Source organism: Podarcis raffonei, chromosome 6 (assembly GCF_027172205.1).
Source record: "Podarcis raffonei isolate rPodRaf1 chromosome 6, rPodRaf1.pri, whole genome shotgun sequence".
Classification (NCBI taxonomy): domain Eukaryota; kingdom Metazoa; phylum Chordata; class Lepidosauria; order Squamata; family Lacertidae; genus Podarcis; species Podarcis raffonei.
The window spans coordinates 84,650,536-84,671,765 of NC_070607.1; the positions used below are offsets into that span (position 1 = coordinate 84,650,536).

Sequence of the window (21,230 nt, forward strand, 5' to 3'; positions counted from 1 at the left end):
AGCTGAACTAATTTCTGTAAGTTTGTCCTGCAAACTGCTACCCATTTCCCCACTTATTTTATTTACTAGCAGTGGGGCATTCCCCCAGGTAAGCAGGTACAGCAGAATTTCAGCCTTATTTATTTGAGAATATATTTCCAAGCCTGCCTTTCCTGAAATGTAGTCCAAGGTGCCTAACAATAATGGAAAATTAAAACACATTGTGTAATACAATTTAAAACAGCATCAACAACTTTCCGCTTGAAATTATGTGTTGTGTGTATGCGAATGGTGATTGTGAGAGAGAGGGGTCTGGTTTGAATTGGGCTCCCCACCCCCACCTCCTCTTTTTGGCTAGAGACATACCCTGATGAAAACTGAAGTACTGTAAACAAAATGAAGTATTTACTTTGTATTTGAACATAAGCTCTTTTTCTCCCTCCCCCTCCCGTTTTTTAAAAGACTCATGACAAAGCTGCAGCTTGGATGGAAATTGTTTAGTTCCATCATGGCAAATTTAAAACGTTCGAACTGTGAGGCAGGGAGTGTCTGAATTTAGAAAAAGATCTCTCCCGCCTCCCCTTTTCTTCTTTTATTTTTAGAAAAGGGAAAATGCTGTTGCATTAGCTGAGGACATAAACTTTCTAGAACGCAGAGGGGGGATGTGAAACTACGGAGCCGGATTCAAGCAAGATTAAGCAAGGATATGAATGGCATTTGGAGAGGGCAAAATTCCTATATTTTGCCTGGGTCGTACACTTTAATTTCTGCAATCAGGAAATGACAGGAATAACAGATCGGATTCTCCTTTCCTTGGGATAAAACTCTACTCGCTGAAGCAAGCTGAGAGACAGACTGGAGGATAGGGCATGCATAGGATCGGCCTTTAAAGCCACAATCCTAGCTAGGCATTGATAGGATGGAGCCCGTCTTGAAGAACTCAAATATGCTTACTAGGCTCAGCGTTGCAGACGGTTCCCTCCGCCCACCTCCTTCCAGAAATCAAGAACACATTTCAGCATCCATTCCCACCCCCACCCCCCATCCCTCAGACAGGGAAATTACCTACTTCTGTCCTATCACGTTTCAGACAATTAAACATCTAAACAAAGTAATAATTAATAACCGTGGGTTTATATTGCTTTGAGGGCGATGATAAGTAAACGACGTGGCGCAGGGCGATATCGACAGGCGGGAGCATCCAAATCCGGTACAAGAAAGATTTAGATCAAACTCGACACAGTTTTCAAGGTGCTAGTCCGTATGTTTATGTAAGGTTTTCTAATGCTGCGCGTGCTTCGCCTCTTATCTTTTCACAACACCCAGGTAAAATAGGTCAGCGTTATTCCTCTCACACTGCAAACTGGTAAGGGAAGAGCCAGTTCTCCTTTGCATGTTTTCTGAGAAGGCAAACCTAGAGAGTAGCAGGAAGCAACAACCCTATTAAACAAAACAAGTTTCTAGCTTCTGTATCTAGTTTCTGCCTTGTTATCTACTTCTCTGACGTCCTCCAAACTAGATTGCAGATTCAGTTATCTCTGCCCATCGCAGAGACGAGAAAGCAAGATTTCTTTCTTTCTTTCTTTCTTTCTTTCTTTCTTTCTTTCTTTCTTTCTTTCTTTCTTTCTTTCTTCCCAAATGCCTTTCATTTCAAAGGGACTTGGCGTTGCTTAACTTTGACTGGATCATGCCTCATAGTTTCACACACACACACACACACACACACCCCTTCTAAAAAGTTTGGCTCCTCTGTTAATGAAATAATACCTTCCTTCTTTCTGTAAGAAAGCTGTTTCTAAACCCACAGAACTCACACAAGTCCAAACGGTTTAAATTTGCTTTGCAACTGCACCAGGCGATTTTCATGCGAGCTGTTGAGTTGGGGCGGGGGCTGAGAGCTAGCGTCCCGATGGCAGAAGGTGCTACTGAACCTGGGCACTGCTAACCCGGAGTTTAGCCTCTATGCACATGTATCTGGGAATAAGTCCCACTGAGCTCAATGAATGAGCGTTACTTCTGCACAGACCTGCCTAGGGCTCTGCTCTCAGACTCGTCCACCCCAATCCTACGCATATTTACTCAGAAATAAATCCCCTTGTGTTCAATGGGGGTTAAATGTAATAATAATAATAATAATAATAATAATAATAATAATAATAATAATAATAATAATAATAAAAAAAAAAAACCCTGGGGAATTTGAGTTCATGACTTGGTTTGCAATCCCATTGAAAGAGGGCTTTAGACAGACTGAAAGCTGCAGAAGATGGAACTCCTTTTCCTCTGCAGTTGCTAAAAGCACAGATGCCCCCTCCTCACTTGCCCCCCCAACTACTATTTTCAAATCCTTCCTTAAAACCCAGCTTTTCCACTAAACCTTTGACACCTTAGTTTCTAAGCTCTAGCTCAGCCTAGGTGCAGGTGAAGCAACCTCTCATTGCTTGCCTCTTTATAGTGAATCAGGGAAGGGGACTTGTTGGCAGTAGGCAAGACAACTGCAGTAGCAAGTGCATGAAGTGATAAAAAGGCTTTCAAGTTTTCTGGTGTTTATGCCAGATTAGCATAGAGCACAGAAATAGCACTGACTTACTATGCAACCTTAACTGTAGCTGCTCAGAAGTAAGCCTTATTGGGCTCAATGGGGGCTTACTCCCAAGTAAGGCTTAGGACTGCAGCCTTACAGTGTTGCACTGTCAAGGGTCTTCAGGATAATTGAGATGACGTACTTGTGTTGCTAGAACACTGCAAAAAATTAATGCTAAGTGCTAAATATCAACATAAGTATAATCATTGCTGGGGAAGGGGGTGTAAATGAGAAGACGAATCTGGGTTTATGCTTTAGCAAGTTATGCTTGCTTGCTTTAGCAAGTTATGTCCATATAACCATGCCTGTCTGATCGTATTGATCGTATTTCAAGGAGGCTGGGCTTGTTTCTAGCCACAGTCATCCCTGAATGATTTTGGAGAGGTAAACACCAAATTTAGCACCCAAAGTTAGACTCCAGTTCAGGCTTTTTAAAGAATAATCCTACGGAAGTAGGCCCCACTGTGCTCAAAGTGAATAGCTGGGACCCTGAATGGGTTTTCATCAAGGGGAGTCCCACTGCAATCTATTGGACTTGGTCATTTATTCAATTGAAAACTCTATTATTATTAATATTATTATTTATATTTATATAGCCTAGGGTTTCCAAAACTTGGGTCTCCAGTGGTTTTTGGACTACAACTCCCATCACCCATGACCATTGGTACTGTCAGCAAGGGATGATGGGAGTTGTAGTCCAAAAACCGCTGGAGACTCAAGTTTGGGAAGCCCTGAATAGACTCATTCATCTGTAAAGATGGCAAAATAAGAGGACACTGCATTGGGCTTGACCTGGAGAAGTATAAAACTATTTAGCCCCATTGGTATGAGGGGTTAGCAAACATATATATTCTTTCCTAGGTGCAAGACTATTCTCACTATTCCCTAAATCCAGTAACTTCATTTTGGGTGGCCATGAGTTGGTTATGATTGCACTGTGCCTGGTCCCACTGAACTGAATGGGGCTTACTTCAGAGTAGACATATACGGGATAATTCAGGGAAGCTTGAAGCAAGCATGCAGAGGATCCGGTACACCTCTCTCCCGCTGCAATGGAGAGAACTTTAAAGCGCGTACACTGGGCTGGATCGTGTCCCAAGTTAGCTGGTGTTTTAAGTTCTCTTCAAGTTCTCACTAAGCTTTAATAAACTAACTAATCAATGAGGCTTAGGGTTGGTTCTTTATAAAGGATAGACCAGCCTCCAGATCTAAAATCAAAATCAACAGTCAAGGCTACGTTACGGAGTTTTAATGAAAAACACTGGCTAGAATGTGGAAGCGCTGCGTTTTCTCCATTGATGTCCACCTCCTTCCTTTAGCTGCCCTGTTTTAAAAGGACCTTCTTTAAGGTCATCCAAGACCGCTTAAGTAAGTTGGGTAGCCACGAGGCAAACAATTGGAACAATTGCAAGGGGTCCTTGCAATTAAAGCAAAAGTGCAACGACAGGCGGAAATCCAACAGGTGAAGCCCCGGGCTAGGGCAATTTTTACCTGCAGAACTTCTGGCGGCTATGCTGCCTGCAACACCCAGCGGGTTAAAGTGAAGGAGTGAAGGAGAAGAAGTGAAGGAGAAGAAGGGGAGAAAGGCGCTTCTAACTGAACATTCTGTTCAAATATGGTGAAAACGTCGCAGGTCACAAATTGATCTGGGCTGGAGACGCAGCGGGAGGCAGAAATTTAGCAGGTGGGCTTACCCCACCACTTTCCCGCATGTCTGAGCCCTACCTCCAGAACTTCTGCCTGTTAGACATCAGCCCGGATTACATAGGAGCCACCTCCTAGGGGCCGAGGTCCCAATAAAATATTTGACCCACCCCCCAAAGTTGAGGCGAATTCCCATTCAAATAGTGTGTGCGCCAAGTTATGTAGGGTGGGGCTTACCTGCCCCCATGTTTTATTCAAGTTGGCACCCCTGGCTAAACTTGACAACTCCGCGGATGCCTTATTATTTTCTTCTTGCCCCCCCCCACCTGCGTTTTTAAATTCAAAGAGGGGAGACAGGGCAGCCCAGGTAGATATCCATCAGCTCGCCACGAGGCTGCCAGATGATTACCCAGGAGTTGAAACCAGAAGGAATCAGAGCTAGCAGGAAAAACGAGGAATGCTCCTGCTTAAAGGGGGGGGGCGAGAGAGGGATTGACAGAGCGAGCGAGAGAGAGAGTAGACGAGCAGGTATCTGCGCAGGCGCCTAGTTCAGCCTAGCCGTGCGCCCAGGTGAAGCGCTTTGGCTGGGACTCCAGTTGAAAAGGCAGCTGCGTGGGGTTTCAGTCCCCCCGCCCCCCCTGCCGTCGGTTCCTGCTCAAAGCCCCACCGGGTGGCTCATGTCTCTGCTAGGGAGGATCGACTGGCAAGTAAGTCGCCTTCTTTGCTTTTTTTCCTCCCCCCAGGATCTTTGCAAGTTATGGAGGCGGTGCGGGGTTTGGCTGGTGGCTCAGAATGTAGGAGTCGGTCGGGGATGATGAATGGTCTTGTTCGGTTCCTGGAGCTCTGAGCCTTCCACAGGTTGGAAGTTCCTCGGAGGTTCCACAGAAGAGCTCGGGCTGTGTAGGGGAAGGGAAAGGGGTTTGAGGAATTTCTTTCTCAAGGCGGAGAACCTCGTGGCTTTCCGAGGAACTTCTCGCGCACGTGGGAGAAAGTTTGGTCCATTTCGCTTTGAACAGCCTGGTGTTTAACAATGCGCCCACATATATATTCTTAGCATCGCACCGCATTGAGAAAAAGCAGGGAGAGGACTAACTTTCACGGAAAGCTGCAATCCTTGCACACCATTACCCGGGAGCAAGTCTTATGGTACTCAGGCATCGCCCGATCCGGTGCGCGCGCGACTCGGAGTGTTGTTCTAACTGACTCGGAGTAAACGCGCGTAAAAAAAGCCGTCGCTTGAGTTCAACTGGATTTACTCCCAAGTAAGCCTGCCCAGGGTTGCAGCCTTAAGCCTCTTTGCATTCCTGCCTGCAAGCCCTCTTCTTTAGGGGCAGGGGGCGCCACGTTCTCTGCGGTGCCCTCAACTCGCTCAGCCACGCTGCAGAATGACAGCTCAGATCGGCCCGAAGCCAAAAGTCTCCGGTTCCATAGAATTGTGGATGGGCCGGAGCGGCTGAGCTATCTTAAAAGAGTAACACGTTGATTGTGACACAAGCTTTACTGGTTCATAATACATTTGTTAGTTTTTAAAGGTGCCACAAGACTTTTTCTTCTGGTTTTGCTGCAACAAACTGCAAGGCCGCAGCCCTAACCTCAGTTACTTGGGAGTAAGCCCCGTTGAATTCAATAAGGCTTACTTCGGAGTGGACACGGCTAGGATTGCGCTGTAACAGGGCCATCCCGCTAGAGTTGGGGAGGAATGCGTGTACGCATACTTTATCCTGGACAAGCGCAACTTCTGAAAAGACGTGTAGACCACTTCATTTGACTGGTCCAGGAAAGCTTATGCTATAAAGTGGCTAGTCTTTAAGGTGACCCCAAGACTCTTCTTAAGAAACCACCGAAGTTAAAAACCATGCGCGCCTCGGAAAGCCTCTGCAGAGACAGCAAAAGGAAGGTTTGTCTGGAATTAGCAATGTTCTTCTGGAATTCGATGTATCATTCGATTTCCAGTGTCTGAACCCATTCGATCTTTTCCCAGAAGGAAATCCGTTCCTCCAGTCTAGCTATTTCGAGGCTTGTTCTACAAAATGATTTCAGTGCTTCCTGCAATCGATAGAGAATTAACATTCAGAGCGAGTAGGGAGGGGGTGCGCCACTTTCCCCCTCCCCAGCCCTCGGCCCTGCTCCTGCGTTTCTTGCGCCAGCCTGAAGCTCGGTGTTTCAGTGTCTGAAATTTGTCCTGAGGCAGGTGGGGAGAAGCGACTCCTGTTGCAATGCTGGGCACTAGAGCAATTCCGCTGGTGCAAGTCTAACCATGCCTACTCGGAAGTAAGGCCCACTGATGTCGGTGGGGCTTACTCCCAGGTAGGTGGGGGTTAGGGTTGCAGCCTTAATTCTGAATGAATACGGGGGCGAGCAGGCTGTATGTATTACGAGCTCTGCGTATCAGGAGCCGGCTCGTTCAGAAACCCTAAAGATGGGCATTTTGTGATAACTGGAGCAAGGAGACTAGCTAAGCTTTTGAACCAAACAAATATCTTCGTCAGGGAGGTAACCATTAAGAGATTCCTTTGCCCGCAGTATTTTTGGTTGGGAATCCCCAATTCTTTCTATAGGGCAGGAAAATGGCAATGGCGTTTGGAACGCCTCTTTCAAGCACATGGTCAGTCACCTGTTGCAACTGAGGAGCATCTCCCTTGAATTGGGAACCTCCCAGTTACTATTGACATTAATTCACACACACACCCAAAATATCGGTTTCACCCTCAAATCCATCGTGGGTTTTCAAAAAGCGATTGTCCTCCTTCCGCCCAAGAATTATCCTCTAATTTATCAACTCGTCCATGTTGAATCCTTTAGTTCAATGGGCATAAAATTTCCAAGCATATCACTTAGAAAGGGGAGAACATTAACCCATCCCTCCCTGAACTTGAGAATTATTCCACAGGAGCGTCTCTATCTGGCCAACTCATTGTGCGACTGTATGCAATTAAGCCTACAACCCCAGGCTTGCTTACCATTGCAGCCAGATCCATTGACCTCAGTGGGGATTACTTATGAGTAGACATGTATAGAGGTATGCATTGCACATCGGCCTATATTTGCATGCCAAAAGCACAAATCCCTTAGTGTAAAAAGATACATCTTCATATTAATTATACTTCAGCATAATTACAGCAACATTTTAAAAAAAAATGACTGTGACAGATGCTTTTAAAATATGCTAGAATTTTTGCACTGTCAGAGGCTTTTAACTGGTGTAAATATGTTCCATGGGACTTCAGTGTGCTTAAAATTGCAGGCTTTATCTTGAATACATATCCAACATCCACTTTGTTACTAAGAATCTCTCTGCCCCCCCCCTATTTGCATAGTGCTTTAGTTTCTTTGTTTATCATAATTAATGGGATTAGTTGCGACGGAGCTATAAATATATTGAGGATGCCCCAGTCCCATAGCACGCAGGAGATGTCTCTGATTAAGGCAACTCCTATATGTACTTACCATCTCTTTAGAGCTGAAACGTTAACGTTTAACTCTTGAATTTGGGAATGAATGGGAGAAAGAACGCCAGCATTAATTCAATCACTCGTCGCTGATACATTTAGAACAAGTTGGATAATTTAATTTGGGGTGATGGTGGGGTTGTGCTGGAAAAGAGCCAAGCGAGTAGTGAAAGGAAATAGGTACTTTGGGTGGGGTCGAGATCTTCAAACCTGCCGGAGAAGGTATAGAAAAGGCAGCCGGTGGTCCAAAGTTTTAAAAACAGTGGGAGTTGTTGTGTAAACGTAAAACTGGTTCTCAATTCTTTTCCGCGGATATTATGTCTCTCTCCCTCTCTCCCCACCCTCTCCAGTTGTGTAGGCAGGGTCTGCAAATTCAGGTGGTTGAGTTTTGGGGGACATGTTTTAAATTCTGACCAAAAGATCCCATTTCCTTAGGTTCTCATCTTGAAAAGTTTACTTGATTTATTTTAAAAAATGAACTTGCTTTTGCCTGTACCACACCCATATGAAGGTTCTATTGAAAGAAGTGTGGGTTATTTCTGAATGGATGTACTTAAGAGCTGAAGGGGGCAGCCCTAAGATTACTTACCTGGTAAGAAGACCCACTGAATTCAATGGGGCTTTCTTCCAAGTAGAGAAGCGTAGGCTTGCACTCCTAAAATGGAATTACATGCACACTGATTTGGGAGAAATTGGGCACAGTGGAGTTTACTTCTGAATGTAGGATTGAGATGACTTAGAATTTGATTTACAATTAATAATGATAGTTGAATTTCCTGAAACCACTTTATAACTTCACAGGTTATAGAGGCATTTGTTTTAACACATTTCTGCTTCACCTTCATGTCAATTTAAAAACAGCATATCGGACTCTGAGCCTAACTGCACTTACAAGGAAGCAAGCGCCATTGATTTTAATTTGAAACGAATTAGCTACTGAATGATATCTTTGCTTTTTCTTCAAATACATTCTGTCTCTTCTGGCAAAAACAGACAATAGTCACCATTTTCACACGCAAGCCCACAAAAGTTTGCACCATACTTTCAATGGGTATCTTACTGCTTAGTAAGCATACAGAGATTCCCAGTCTTTGGCGATTTCATTTGAAACGAGTGGGACTCAATTCAAGTTGGGAGTTTTCAAAAGGTGAGGAATTCTCCTTCAACCTTTCAAAGGAAACCACAGCACAATCCTAACCACCACTATTCAGAAGTAAGTCCTATTGACTTCAGTGGGACTTGCCCCATGACGGGGTGAGCTCCCGTTGCTCGGTCCCTGCTCCTGCCAACCTAGCAGTTCGAAAGCATGTCAAAGTGCAAGTAGATAAATAGGTACTGCTCCGGCGGGAAGGTAAACGGCGTTTCCGTGCGCTGCTCTGGTTCGCCAGAAGCGGCATAGTCATGCTGGCCACATGACCTGGAAGCTGTATGCCGGCTCCCTCGGCCAATAAAGCGAGATGAGCGCCGCAACCCCAGAGTCGGTCACGACTGGACCTAATGGTCAGGGGGTCAGGGGTCCCTTTACCTTTACCTTTAAGTGGGGTTAGGATTGCAGCCTGGCTGCAGTCCTATGAACACTTGTTTGGGGATAAACCTCACTGAGCTCAGTGGGGCCAGACATGTATAGGATAGCACTGCAAGAATGCCTCCTGCGCGTGCTTACTCTGAAGTAAATGCCACTGTGTGCACTGGGACTTACTCCCTAGTAAACGTGCTTGGGAGCTGCAACATAATTCTGGTTTTTGTTTTTAAATAGGGTCGAACTATAACCCTGCTCAGTTTTGAAATGTCAGCAAGGATTGATACTCGATCAAAGGTGCCCTGAATTTGGAGCACCCCTTAAAAAGAGAAGCCAACTGGCACCCCTAATTTGGTTCTACTTAAATTACAACCTTTAGGAGTCCCCCATTCTCACATTTAGACTGTTTTGCAGGAGATCAAAATAAATGTATCTTAAGAGGATGGTGGTGGTGATGGCGTGTCACTTCTGAGGGGGTTTTAAGACTACCTGTGTCTTTCTTGCTGAGATGCCTAGCCTTAATGACGCCAACTGCCTGAGAGACGTAGGAGCTGAGTGAGCTTCACCTTTTTTACGGTTAAACGAGGATTATTTTGCCCTTGCTGGGCCCCTGTCACTGCTAGGATTCAGCACCTGCGTGCCAGATTGACAGATAACAGGGCTGGGGAGAATCATGCTGTGATTAGCTCTTCTCTCCGCCTCCCCCTCACCCCGACCTCCTTTTCCTTACCTGGTCAGTGACATCGCTCTGGGAATCTTCACCTGGTCAGTTTCAAAGCTGGAAGGGCAGGGGGAGCTATGAGCTAGATCGCAGGCTCACTTGAACAGCGTGCCTTTCGACTGGACCACTTCCGCGTACCATTTGAGGGATCCCAAGAGAAGAAAAAGGCACAGCTGAACAATATAAATCGATCAGTTTTATTCTAAAGGGGAAGTTTTCAATAAAAGGTCTAAGGAGTGTTATTTAGTGTGGCACCTTAAGCACTCCCCCCCCCCTCGCCCAGGTCAGAGAAATCCAGGACGATTCCACTACATAGCACTTAAATACTTGGAAAGAGCTCTTTAAATTTCCCCTCTCCACGTTAAGTCCAAAAAGCTGAAGGGGTGTGTGTGTGGAATGAATGAGGATAACTGCTTAGGTCAGAATGCTGCAATCCTATGCATGTCTGCCAGGTCTGCTCAGAATTAAATCTTACTGAATTCAGTCGCTTTACCCGCAGGTAACGGGGGCGAGTGGGTTACCCGCCTCCCTTTCCTGTCAAGAAGGCTGAGTTGTAGATACAGGAGCGCGACTGAACAGAGGAGAAAACTGATCGCCTTTTTAAAACAACACCATCCCTTGTTTACAAAAAGTGTGTTTCATCCTCCAGACGCCAAATTAAACACTTTAAATACTTTTTAAAAAATTATTTAATCCGAAAGGATGTGCGATCGTTATGCACACTTCCTTGTGAGCAAGCCCCGTTGGACTAAAGTGGGGCCCATTTCTGAGCAAACATGCGCTGTAAATCGCTTAGATGCCCCATTAACTTCGTGGACCACGCCATAAAAAGCTTATAAAATCCCGGAGAGGAAAATCCAAATCGGAGGTCAATGCTTGAGTTTCCGGCGTATGGAACTTGATTGAAATGGAGTTAAGTGTAAATGTAGTTGGATCGTAGCTATTTTAGCTGGTACCTAAGTGAGTTCCCTGATTTCTGTAGCATTTGACTTCCAAGGAAGCACGTTATGGTTAGAATTGCATGTGGGGCACAGTCCTGTCCAGCTGACAACCTGTTCATACCTTGTTTGGAACGAAAGTGGATGAATGGAGAAAGGAAGCTAACACGTGCCCCCTGAACACATTTTATGGAAACCTCCATTGAGATAAAGGAGGTTTTCCTTCAGCGCAATGGAGACAGGGACCAGCCTATTATTTGAGAGAAAGCCCATGAATATTAACTTCATATTCTGTAAAACACCGGGAACGTCAGTCAGTGCAGAAAAGGTGGCGTACGATTTTATTTGTAGTTTAAAAAGTAACGAAGCAGTTAAAAACAGCCGTCTAGTGGCGCCTTTAAAAAGTTGCATACGTATTGTGGCATAAGCTTTCGTGGATTTAGATTTGTGTTTCCAGTATCTTTGCAGTGTAGTTTGCCTTTCGCTATATCGCTGGGCTGCCATCCCAACTCCGTTTACCTGAGAGAAATCCCCATTTACACGTGAGCAGACATGGCTAGGACTGCGCTGCAGACCCGCGCGCTTCCAGACTCTAGTGAGGAATACAAATTCAGGACAATAAATAACACCTTTGATGGAAAGCTTATTTGTCTCTAAAAAGGCGCGCTCAACCCTTTTGCTTTAGCAAATCCCTTAAAAAGAAAGATGTGCATGCAGAACGAGAGAGGTGTTTTAGGGTTTGTTAAGGGAGGCTAAGATCCAAGAGGATTGTATACTCAGCCATAATAAATGTGTTCGGATATAGATGACACAAGACCCTGTTTTATACTCTACTGCAGAGAGCGCAGGTAACTTTCAAAGTTCTACTTAGAGAGTCTATTCCATTCATGTCATCGCTCTTAAGAGTGTGATTGGATTTTATCTGCGCAGATTGTAGGCACAATGGTGAGCCTGGCATTATCGTAGGTTAGTGCGAGCCATTTATGCAATTTTTTGTTTTAAAAAACTGTTAATCTTGTCAGTATCTTTCCCTTTTTGTAACTGTCCCCATCTCAGGAATTCCGCGGTGCATTAGGGGAAGGGCGTTAAGCACAAAGGATGCTTTTGTTCGTTCGCAAGCTTAAATTGTTAATATTTATTATTATGCTAAGTCGAGATTTCTCCATCTAATCAACCCACGCTGCAAACACAGGAGGCTGCCGTTAAGGCCACTTGCCGGAGATTAGTTCTACCGTAGGGCGAGCTCTTAGCATCCGCCCAGGCTTGTACAAAAATCAGTTGGAGAAAGAAAACCCCGCGCTTCGAGTCAACGAAAAACAAAAGGGAGTGTGGTGGCACCTTGAAGGACTAGCAGATCTGTTGTGAAAGTGGGCTCTAGCCATTGGAAGTGTGCGCGGTGCGCCACAAGGTACTGTTCTACGTTTGCTACAGCAGGGCTGCCGAATAGAATTTTTGCAAACCGGTTTACCACCATTGCTAGGATTCTATTTCTTTACAAACAAAGGCCTTCCCCGGGATTTAGTGCGCCTTACTCTTGTGTAAACGTGGATAAGATTTGCAGTCTTCTGAGCCAGAAACGCTGCCCTTTTCTTTCCTAGTCAATGAGTTTAGGATCAAGGCAATAGTCCCGTTTGATGTCCGCGGGCTGATAATCCAGACCGTGGGCATATTTGTAAGAAAGACCCAGGAATCGTGAACAGTTGCTCCTGTCTCAATTGGGCCAGGTCCCAAATAATGACAGTCGTTTCTTGCCCAGGGAGGGGGAAAAAATCTCATGACATAATAAATCTGTCTTTAACGTACCGCAAAAATCCCTTGTTGTGTTTGTGGCAAAAGCCTAAGGCTGCAAGCCTTTGAGTATTTATCTAGGCGCGAGCCCCGCTGAACAGAGTGTCACTTACTTCCGAGTAAGCACTCATGGGATTATATTGTAACAAGCGCGCACGATCATAGGGGCCCAGCAAAATTGGTTACGGCGACCTAGCTTTCCATAGGATCAGGCTGCAATACGGCTCTTAACTTCGGCGGTAAAATGTGAGCCACTCGCAAACTATAAAAAGTAAAGGCAGCCGTCTCTGGGTGGCGGTGGTGGTTGAAATTCAAAAGCGGGTAATGCCTTTAATTAGACCAACCAAAATATCGTCAAGTGGCGATCCAAGCTTTCCTGGTTCCCTAAGGGACAGCTTATCAGACGTAAGATGTTCTTGAGCAAAACACCGGCAGCTAAATTGTGGTGAGAAGCCGGCCTGATGGAAGGGTATTGCCCTAGTTTATGGGTTTCGAGATTAAAACACGAAGAACATCAAAACTAGACTTAAAAGTAGCGCGCTGTGCGCAAGGCCTTTAAAAAAAGGAGCGGATGGCTTCGCAGAGAGCAGGCGAACGACCCACATCAATTCCCTTTGTGGTTTCTCATCTAGCCGTGTATTCTGGGAACTATTAACACCTATGTTAGCTTCTCTTCTGTGACCCAGAGCAAACTCCCCTTTCTCCCTTTGGGGGGGGGAGGCAGGCAGGCAGCCGGGGGGCTATTGCTGGCTCGGTTTTCTTGTTCTCCGTTTGCTTGCTTGCTCGCTCGCTCGCTCTCTCTCTCCTTTTAATGCTTCCCAGTTTCCAACTCTTTCCATCCGGTGGTTGGCTTGCTGTGCTGCCAGCATCCTCTTCTGGCCAAAGAAGGGTTAACTTTTTTTCTTGGCCTTATAATTTTTTTAAATAAAACAATATTTTGGAGACCCTTCCGCGTCTCGGCTCCAGCTCCAAACGTGCATGGCAGCTTGCAGCGCTCCCCGTCGTTTGCGTGCGCGCGCCCTGGGTAGACATTTGGCCCTTTCCCCGCCCCGTTGCTAGCCATGCGTGTGCGCCTTTGGGCAGCCTGGCGCTTTCCCAGGCGCGCGTGTGTGCGCCTTGGAGACGCTCCAAAGCCGAGAGCGCAAGGGGGGCGCGGCTTGCCGAGAAGCGGCTTGCGGCTCCTTCGCTATTGGCTAGCTTGGCGCCGCCTGTCAGGGGAAGCCCCCGCGTCCCGGGCCGTCCCTGGGGAGGAGCTATGCTAATGAGATTGCCATTAAGGGGAGCCGGTGAAAAGAGGCTCAGTCACTTACTTCCCGGGAAGTGAAGTTCTCTCCCCTAGTCTGCCTATATGCCTGTCCATTAAAACAGCCCTTTGAAGGTGGCGGGGAAGAGCTGCTCTTCCCCCCCGCAGTTGCTGGATTAACGACTTTTGGGCTGGGACGCCCTTTTGTTTTATTTTTATTTTTTGCCCTCTCTGGTTTATATTTTAATTTTTGGGGGATACTGGACGCCATGTTGTGGAAACTAGCAGACAATGTCAAGTACGAAGAGGACTGTGAGGTGAGAGCTTAGGGCTGTGCACGGGGCTAGTCCTCAGTGGTTTGGCTGGGGCTTTCTTTTCTTGGACGGGAAACAAAAGGGGCAGGCGGTAGGCGCATCCGCCGGTGGAATGGGGGTGCTTGGATTGGAGCCTTTAAAGATGTGAGGATGGAAACAAGGGATTTAGAGAGAGTTTATTTCGAACAAAAAGTGGCCGCTTAGGCACTCTGGCCAGGCAGCAAATAATTGAAAATCGGTGGGGCTTGATTTGCTCATAAAGGAAAATAAGGCGCTAGTCCTGTTGAGGCATAAGTTGTAGAATTAATTGATCGAACTACAGTTTAATGCCTTGGGTGCCTTTATTGCATTCTGACTTTGAATTCAAAGAAAACCCTCTTGTGCGGGGCAGGGTGTGCAACAAGACATTATATAATGGGGCACTCTAAAACTTAAAATTGGTGCTTGGATCAAGTTAAGATGAGATGCAAGTTTGCATGGAGTGAGTCAGCTTTGCTGCGGGAGCCGACTAAGGTGTTTGTCCCCTAATGAGATAATGAACCCCAAGCATTTTTACGTGGAATTTGCGCAATAGGATGGCAGTGTTTGGCTGCTTTCTGCTCTCTGGACCGTTCCGAACTCGCAACTTAATAGTCCCGGACCTTGAATTGTGTGTTAAAATAGCAAGAACCTCCGAACAATCCTCTTTCTCTCTTTTGTATATGCATATAATAAAAAAGATGTTGCAACCAAGGTCATCAAAGCTGGCGAAGAGCGGAGAAGCTGCCTGGGGGGGGACGTGATTGGCACCTCCCCTCTCCGCTTTGGAGGATGTGGCTACTGTCCTAGTGGTAGACTTTCTCGGTAGTACCTAAGCAGCACGACTGAATTCAGTAGGATTATGCCTAGTATCTTCCTAAAAACCACCCAATATTTTTTCGTTTGTGTGTGTGTTTAAAAACCCCAATTCCCGCTTACTCTAGAGTAGTCCTACTGAAGCTAGCGGGATTTCCCCCGAGAGAAACGGTTCCTTCAAGTATACAGTAGTTGGAGAACTCAAATGAGTCCCTGAGGGACATTTTTCTTGTGCGTTGCACCCCCAGCAATAAAAACGCACAGCATGGTCGAGGTCCAGAGCGTGGAAAGCCGCGTTTGCGCAGCGTCTGGAATTCGTTCCAAGAGCGCGCAAAGTGGAGACGGTATCCTAAGCGGCTGCGGTTCGGTGCGCCCTTAAAGCCTGGCAGTCGCGCTGCGCTCAGGCTGAAATAGCATTTTAGATAATTCTAAAACTGAGTGGTGGGCGACCCCCCCTTCCAAAACCTTCATTTTCCGACGGTAGTGGTCCTATCCTGGAAGTGAGTCCCCTGGAAGTCGTGGGGCTTTCTTCTGAGTAGACACCTCTGCGTGTACCCCTGTTTGAGCAGAAAGAAGTCCCTGGTCTCCCCAAAACTTCAGGACAGGGTAGATCTGCCCTCCCAGAAAACACTGAGCAGTGATTTCCCCCTTTTGTGCTCCGACGGCGCGGCGTTCAGGAAGCAGCGGAAACGCTTAATCCCCTCCGAGCTGCTCCTGCTCGCAGTTTTTTTTCCTCCCCGAGGTGAAAATCAGTGCAAACTTCCGCACGCTTTTTCGGCCGAGGTGCGTGCGTGCGCGCCCCGTCGGAAGTCCGCCCACGGCCGGGGGAGGGGGGCTGAAGGAGGGAAGAGCGAGCGAGCGCCGGAGATCTTCCCTCGGCTAGGCAAGCGCTCCAGCCTGTCGGACGGGTTCTGCCCAGCGCGGAAGGGAGGCCGCTCGCTCCTTCTTTTGCCATGCGGGGAGGCAGCGAGGTAGGCAGGAGGAGAGAGACAGAGGCCCCGGGAGGGGATGGCAGGAAGTCGGCGGTCTTGGCATCGAAGTGGCGCCCGTGCCCTCTGGGAAAAGCAGCTTGGCCCGGTTCCTTTTCCTCCGGGGGCGGCGCAGAGAGAAAAAGAGATGGATGCCCACGCAGCCGAGTTATACTTCGAGGATGGCTGCCCGGAGGGTTTGCTGGGAACTCTGGCAGGGCTCCTTCCCCTTTAAATCTGTGCGCGGCGGGCAGAAGTTCAACCGGAGAAGCTTTGCACATTGCTCTTATCCACCCTGCAAAAAGAACCCTCAAAAATGTTAAGGGGGGAGGACAACGGGCTGGTGCCTAAAGTCACTTTTCGCGTGGTTAAATTACTCCGCCCCACTTTCTAGCCAAGGGCCTTGTCCCAACTGCAAGGGGGGGGGGTGCGTAAGGGGGTTGGACTAGATGACCCTTGCGAGCCCTTCCAACTTTGCAATTCTATGGCTGGAAACTGGTGTGTTCTGATCCTCTCAAAGCCTTGTGAGGAGCTCGGGTTGCAGTTAATTCGGATTAATTAATCCAGAATAAGGAGAGCGCTTTTTCTTTTTAAAAAAGCCCTTTTGGGATTGCCCCCTCTTACATTCCACGTAGGGCTGCGATAGATTAGGAGAGACTATCTCCTTCCCCCACCCGCTTTTCATGTAAACATTTCGTGTAAACCCATTTAGGATCGGAGCGCGAACTGTATTGCACTGGGAATTCAGGCCTTTCCTCCCAGCGATGATGCAGAAGGCTGCAGGAAAAGGTGCGATCCACAAGGCGCTCATGTAGGTGGAATTTGTTTGGGTGTTTTAAGGGACTCCCAGTAGCCTGCTCCTCTTTAACACCTCTGCCCCACAGCAATCGACGAGGCTGCTTGGCTTTTCCAATTAAAGTGTGCACAGAACCTTTGCAGCAAGAGCCTAAACAGCTTTACTCGGGAGTAAGTCCCGTGTGCAGCGAGGCCTTCCTTCTGGCTGATTGGTGCACAGGGGGACGGTGGATTTGGAATCAAGGAGGCCACGGTTTGAGATTAAGTTGGGGGAGTTTAAAGGCCACGTTAGGACTGTTTATCCGCAGGCCAGTTACTGCAAAGTCCGCATCCCAATCCGAAATGGCCTTTTCTCGGGGAGGCGGGCTTCTGCAGTCTTTGTTGCGGGAGGGAGATCCCAGGGATTTGAACTGATCCCCTGATCATCTCGTGGAGCTGCGCCTCTTTTAAAATGCACTTTTCGCTTCGGAGCGAGTCCCACATAGGGTCAACGGGCAGTGCGAGCCTCTGGCATGTTTACTTGGAAGTAAATCCCTCTCGCCCTACTCTGCGTGCAGTGGTAAAGAGTGCAAAGGAGCGCAGCCGGAGTTGCAATCCTATACACACTGACCCTGGGGCTCAGTCCCGTGGATTTAAGCGGGGCTGACTTCTGAGTGGACATGCCCAAGATTTGCCCTAAGGAAATGGCAGGGCGCCTGGATAGATATCTGGAAGATGAGGTGTGCAACTTTCTCTCCCTCTTGAAATGAGGTCCGCGTTCGCTTCCTTCCTGAAGGCTTCGGTGAAATCCAGCATCTAAAAGTCATCCCAAGTGCGCTTTGGCTTACCGATATATGTGAAATCCTGAGCGCGCGTTCTAGACCTCAAGTCTTTGCTAAGCGTTGCTTTTCGCGTCTGTTTTGGGTGCCTGCGATAGGTGAGAGAGGAAAAAGCAAAGAAAACTCTGAGCGGGTACAGATTATTTCTCGGCAGTCTGACCTATTGATTTCCCTGGGATCAGGTTTTGTTGAACGCCCAGAGAAATGTGCATAGGGTCATGAAAATAATAAAAATAAAAATAAATAATAAATATGAAATAAACGATGGCACCGTCAGGTTATCCTTTAATCTCTCCTCCCCTCCCTCCCCCCCAAAGTCATTCTATTTCTGCCTTTGAAGATGGCAGCGTCTCCCTCCTTCCTCTGGTCCATTGGTCACACCGCAGCGTCTCTGGCTCCTTCCAGAAGCCGCTGCCGCCCCCGCTTCCCTTCCCGCAGGGTCCCGGTCGGGATCTCCATTCTCTTCTGATTAACCCGCCCCTGTTAGTTTAACGAGCGTGGAGGGAGAAGCGGCTTTTAAAAACCCCAGGCTTATCAGTGTGGTTTAGACATGCTTTAAATTGCTTGGTGTTTTTGTCGAAAAGTTAATTTCATTCATTCATTGATTAATGCTGCGTTGAGGTCCAGGATAAATTTTTTTTTTTTTGCTAAATGATTCAGGGGTTTCAAGATTACATGTTTGCTTTTTAAAGAAATCAGTACTGGAAAGGTAGCTGTTTTGTTTTCGGCAGATTTTAATACTCTGCTCTCTCCCTCCTTAACAGGCGCCCTGGGCAGTGAGTTATATTAACTTTTCAATGGCCACGGGAGGGGGGTATTTTTTAAATTAACTCTGTGATGGGCATAGGAGTGTTGTAAGACATTTCCCAAGACAGTGGATTTGTACTTTAAGACAACGTGAAGGCAAGCATTTGTTTATTTTTAAGGAGGGGAACACTAATACAGTCGACATAAAACTTGTAAATCACCAAATTTCAATTCTGGGCTTTTTAGGTAGTAAGGAGAGTACATCTTTCTTTATAATAAATGGGGGAAATTTCCTTCTTTCCACAGTATTGAACAAATTGATTACCCCCCCCCCCAATCTAAGCAAATTAAATAAAAAGCAAACTCAAAATTTACAGTACTAAACAAATTTTCTCTGGAAGTAAGATCCATTGACATAAATGGGTTTTTCGTTCAAGCACATGCACTTTGGTTTTAAGTATATGCAAAAAGCCTCCCAGCCCTATGGCAGGAAGCCCAAAGTGCAGTCCTATGTAGACTTTGGGAGTCCATGTGCTCTGTGGCACTTACTTTTGAGTAAACAAGTTGTAGGTTTGGAGCGCACATTAAGGATTTCAGGGTGACTTGGCTTTACTCTCCTACCTTCCTTTCTTTCCCCTATATCTCCATCGAATTGAAACTGAACTTAAATTAAATTAGTGTGTTGACTTAAAAAGTATTTGTATTTATGAATGAGGCAGGAGGTTCCTAAAAACCAAACTGGTCCCAAACGCATTTGCTGAAAATAAGATCATTTGAACTTTCAGTGGGTGAGTGAGGCTGCAGTCCTCAGATAAAATTTAATTTTGGTCCATCAGGTGCTAGTATATAATTTCCCCCCTACCTCATTCAGGGTTAGATTGCAGTCTTCAGACTGCTTGCTTCAAAGTTAAGTTATTTTAAAAAGGTGTGGGGGGGGGCAGAGAGGATATTTTAGACTCATCCAGAGAGTTTCATTGTAACTTTGTTACTTCAAATGGGTCATTTGGAGGACTATGACTACAAATCCTTGTGTGCCAAGTAAATAATAATAAACTGAAGCCTGCAAGCACAACCCTATGCATGTCTACTCAGGAGTAAGATCCACTGATGCCAGGTAAGTGTAACATTGCAGCCTAACTTGCAATGCTACCTTGCTCTGAAAGACAGAATGCACCACTAAGACTTGTTGATTTACAGTGGACCTTGCTTCCTGATATTTCCCTTAGATATTGGGATGCAAATGTGCTGTTGGCTCCTTGAGTGGGGCTACCAGTGACCTCTCCCTCTCCAAATATCCTCCTTTCAGGCTGGTACCTCTTTTATAGAAATAAACTTCCTCCTTTTTGCTCCCCCCACCCAGTCCAGACCCTACGATGCCTTGAACTGACACAGCATCTTTCTTTCTACAGGACCGTCACGACAGCAGCAGCAATGGGAACCCCAGACTGCCCCACCTCTCGGCCGTCAGCCAGCACTTGTACAGTCCGGCACCCCCCCTTTCCCACTCGGGGGCCTCTGATTTCCAGCCCCCTTACTTCCCGCCCCCGTACCAGCCTCTGCCTTACTCCCAGTCCAGTGATCCTTACTCTCACCTGGGCGATCCTTTCTCCATCAACCCGCTCCACCAGCCGCCGCCTCCCCCCAGCCAGCAGCAAACCAGTTGGCCCAGCCGCCAGACCAGCCAGGACCACTCCAGCTTGTCCCACCACGCTCGGTCTGGTTTGGTGCCCCATCTCCCGGCTCTGGAAAGCGGCTCTGCTGGGGTGAGAAGGGAAACCTACAGGCGATCTGAGCTGCTCCTGCCTCACGGCCACGGTCTCGATGCTTCCAGCTTGGCAGAGAACCTAGGACTGCATGAAATGGCCCACCAGATGGAAGAGGTGCAGGTAAAGATTGGCGAAAGTGATAAATGGTGTCCCTGCAGTTCTGGGTGCCCTGTAGCCTAGAAGAAAAGTTTTGGTTGCCTTGACAAAGGGAGTCTTGTTTAAAGGAAGGGACTGTTCCGTCCCCAGTGCCTCCAAATTAGGGTTGGGAGAAAATACCGTCAGGAACCCCAGAGTTGCTACCCATCATTGTAGACAATACTGAGCTAGATGGACCAATGTCCTGACTCTGTGTTGAGGCAGCTTCCTATCTTCCATGAAGCCCAACAGAAAAGCAAACACCTGGCATGTGAGCATCAGTAAATCAAATGTGGGAAATTTAAGGGCTGATTTTCCTTTATGCTTTTCATTTATACCTGACTTTCCTTGAAAGAGCTCAAGGCAGCATGCATGCCCCTCCCTCAGTTTCTCCTCACAACAAGACTGTGAGGTAGGTTAGGCTGAAAGATAGTGACTGACCCAACATCACTTCATGAGCATTGTGGCTGAACAGGGATCTGAACCTTTCCAGGTCAGGGTTGGGGGAATCTGTGGCCCTCCAGATTTTGCTGAGCTCCTAACTTCCCTGACCATTGACCATGCTGGCTGTAGTCCAGTCATCTCCACACCACAATGAGGCAAACGGCAGTCTTGCATGGAGTAGAATCATGTGCCCTGTCCCTTGTTCCATAAATGGTCGGGATCCATAGTGCTTCAGTGATAATGATGATGTACTCGGTTGGTTATGTGAACAGGGTTTTAGCCCCCTAATTGAGGAATTGAGAACTTGTTAATTGACTCGAACTCCCACCAGCCCCCGCCAATATGGCCAGTGGTCAGGGATGATGGGAATTGTAGTCCAACAGCATCTAGAGGACCACAGCCACTCCTGACCCTAGTTCAAAGCACTTCACATCTATTTCAATAATTTGCCTTTTGAGTTAGGTCAGAATTATCCCTGCATTGCTGAGTTGTGACTGGCTTTGTGAGTTCACTGCGAGGAGAGATTTGGAGAGTCCCTCCTTCA

General features: G+C 47.0%; 1 protein-coding gene across 4 annotated transcripts in view; it reads left to right on the forward strand.

Annotated features, from left to right (window-relative positions):
• Nucleotides 1-4,749: 4,749 nt before the first annotated feature.
• TFAP2C (transcription factor AP-2 gamma) overlaps nt 4,750-21,230 on the forward strand; it is a 35,432-nt gene continuing 18,951 nt past the window's right edge. For 2 of the 4 annotated variants that reach the window (XM_053394317.1, XM_053394321.1), the window contains exons 1-2: nt 13,906-14,182; nt 19,751-20,227. In XM_053394317.1, coding sequence (XP_053250292.1) covers nt 14,135-14,182; nt 19,751-20,227 — 525 coding nt within the window. In that variant the 5' untranslated portion in view covers nt 13,906-14,134. Of the gene's footprint in view, nt 4,915-13,905; nt 14,183-15,879; nt 15,985-19,750; nt 20,228-21,230 lie in introns of those variants that run through there. The other 2 variants (XM_053394318.1, XM_053394320.1) reach the window with 2 other exon arrangements.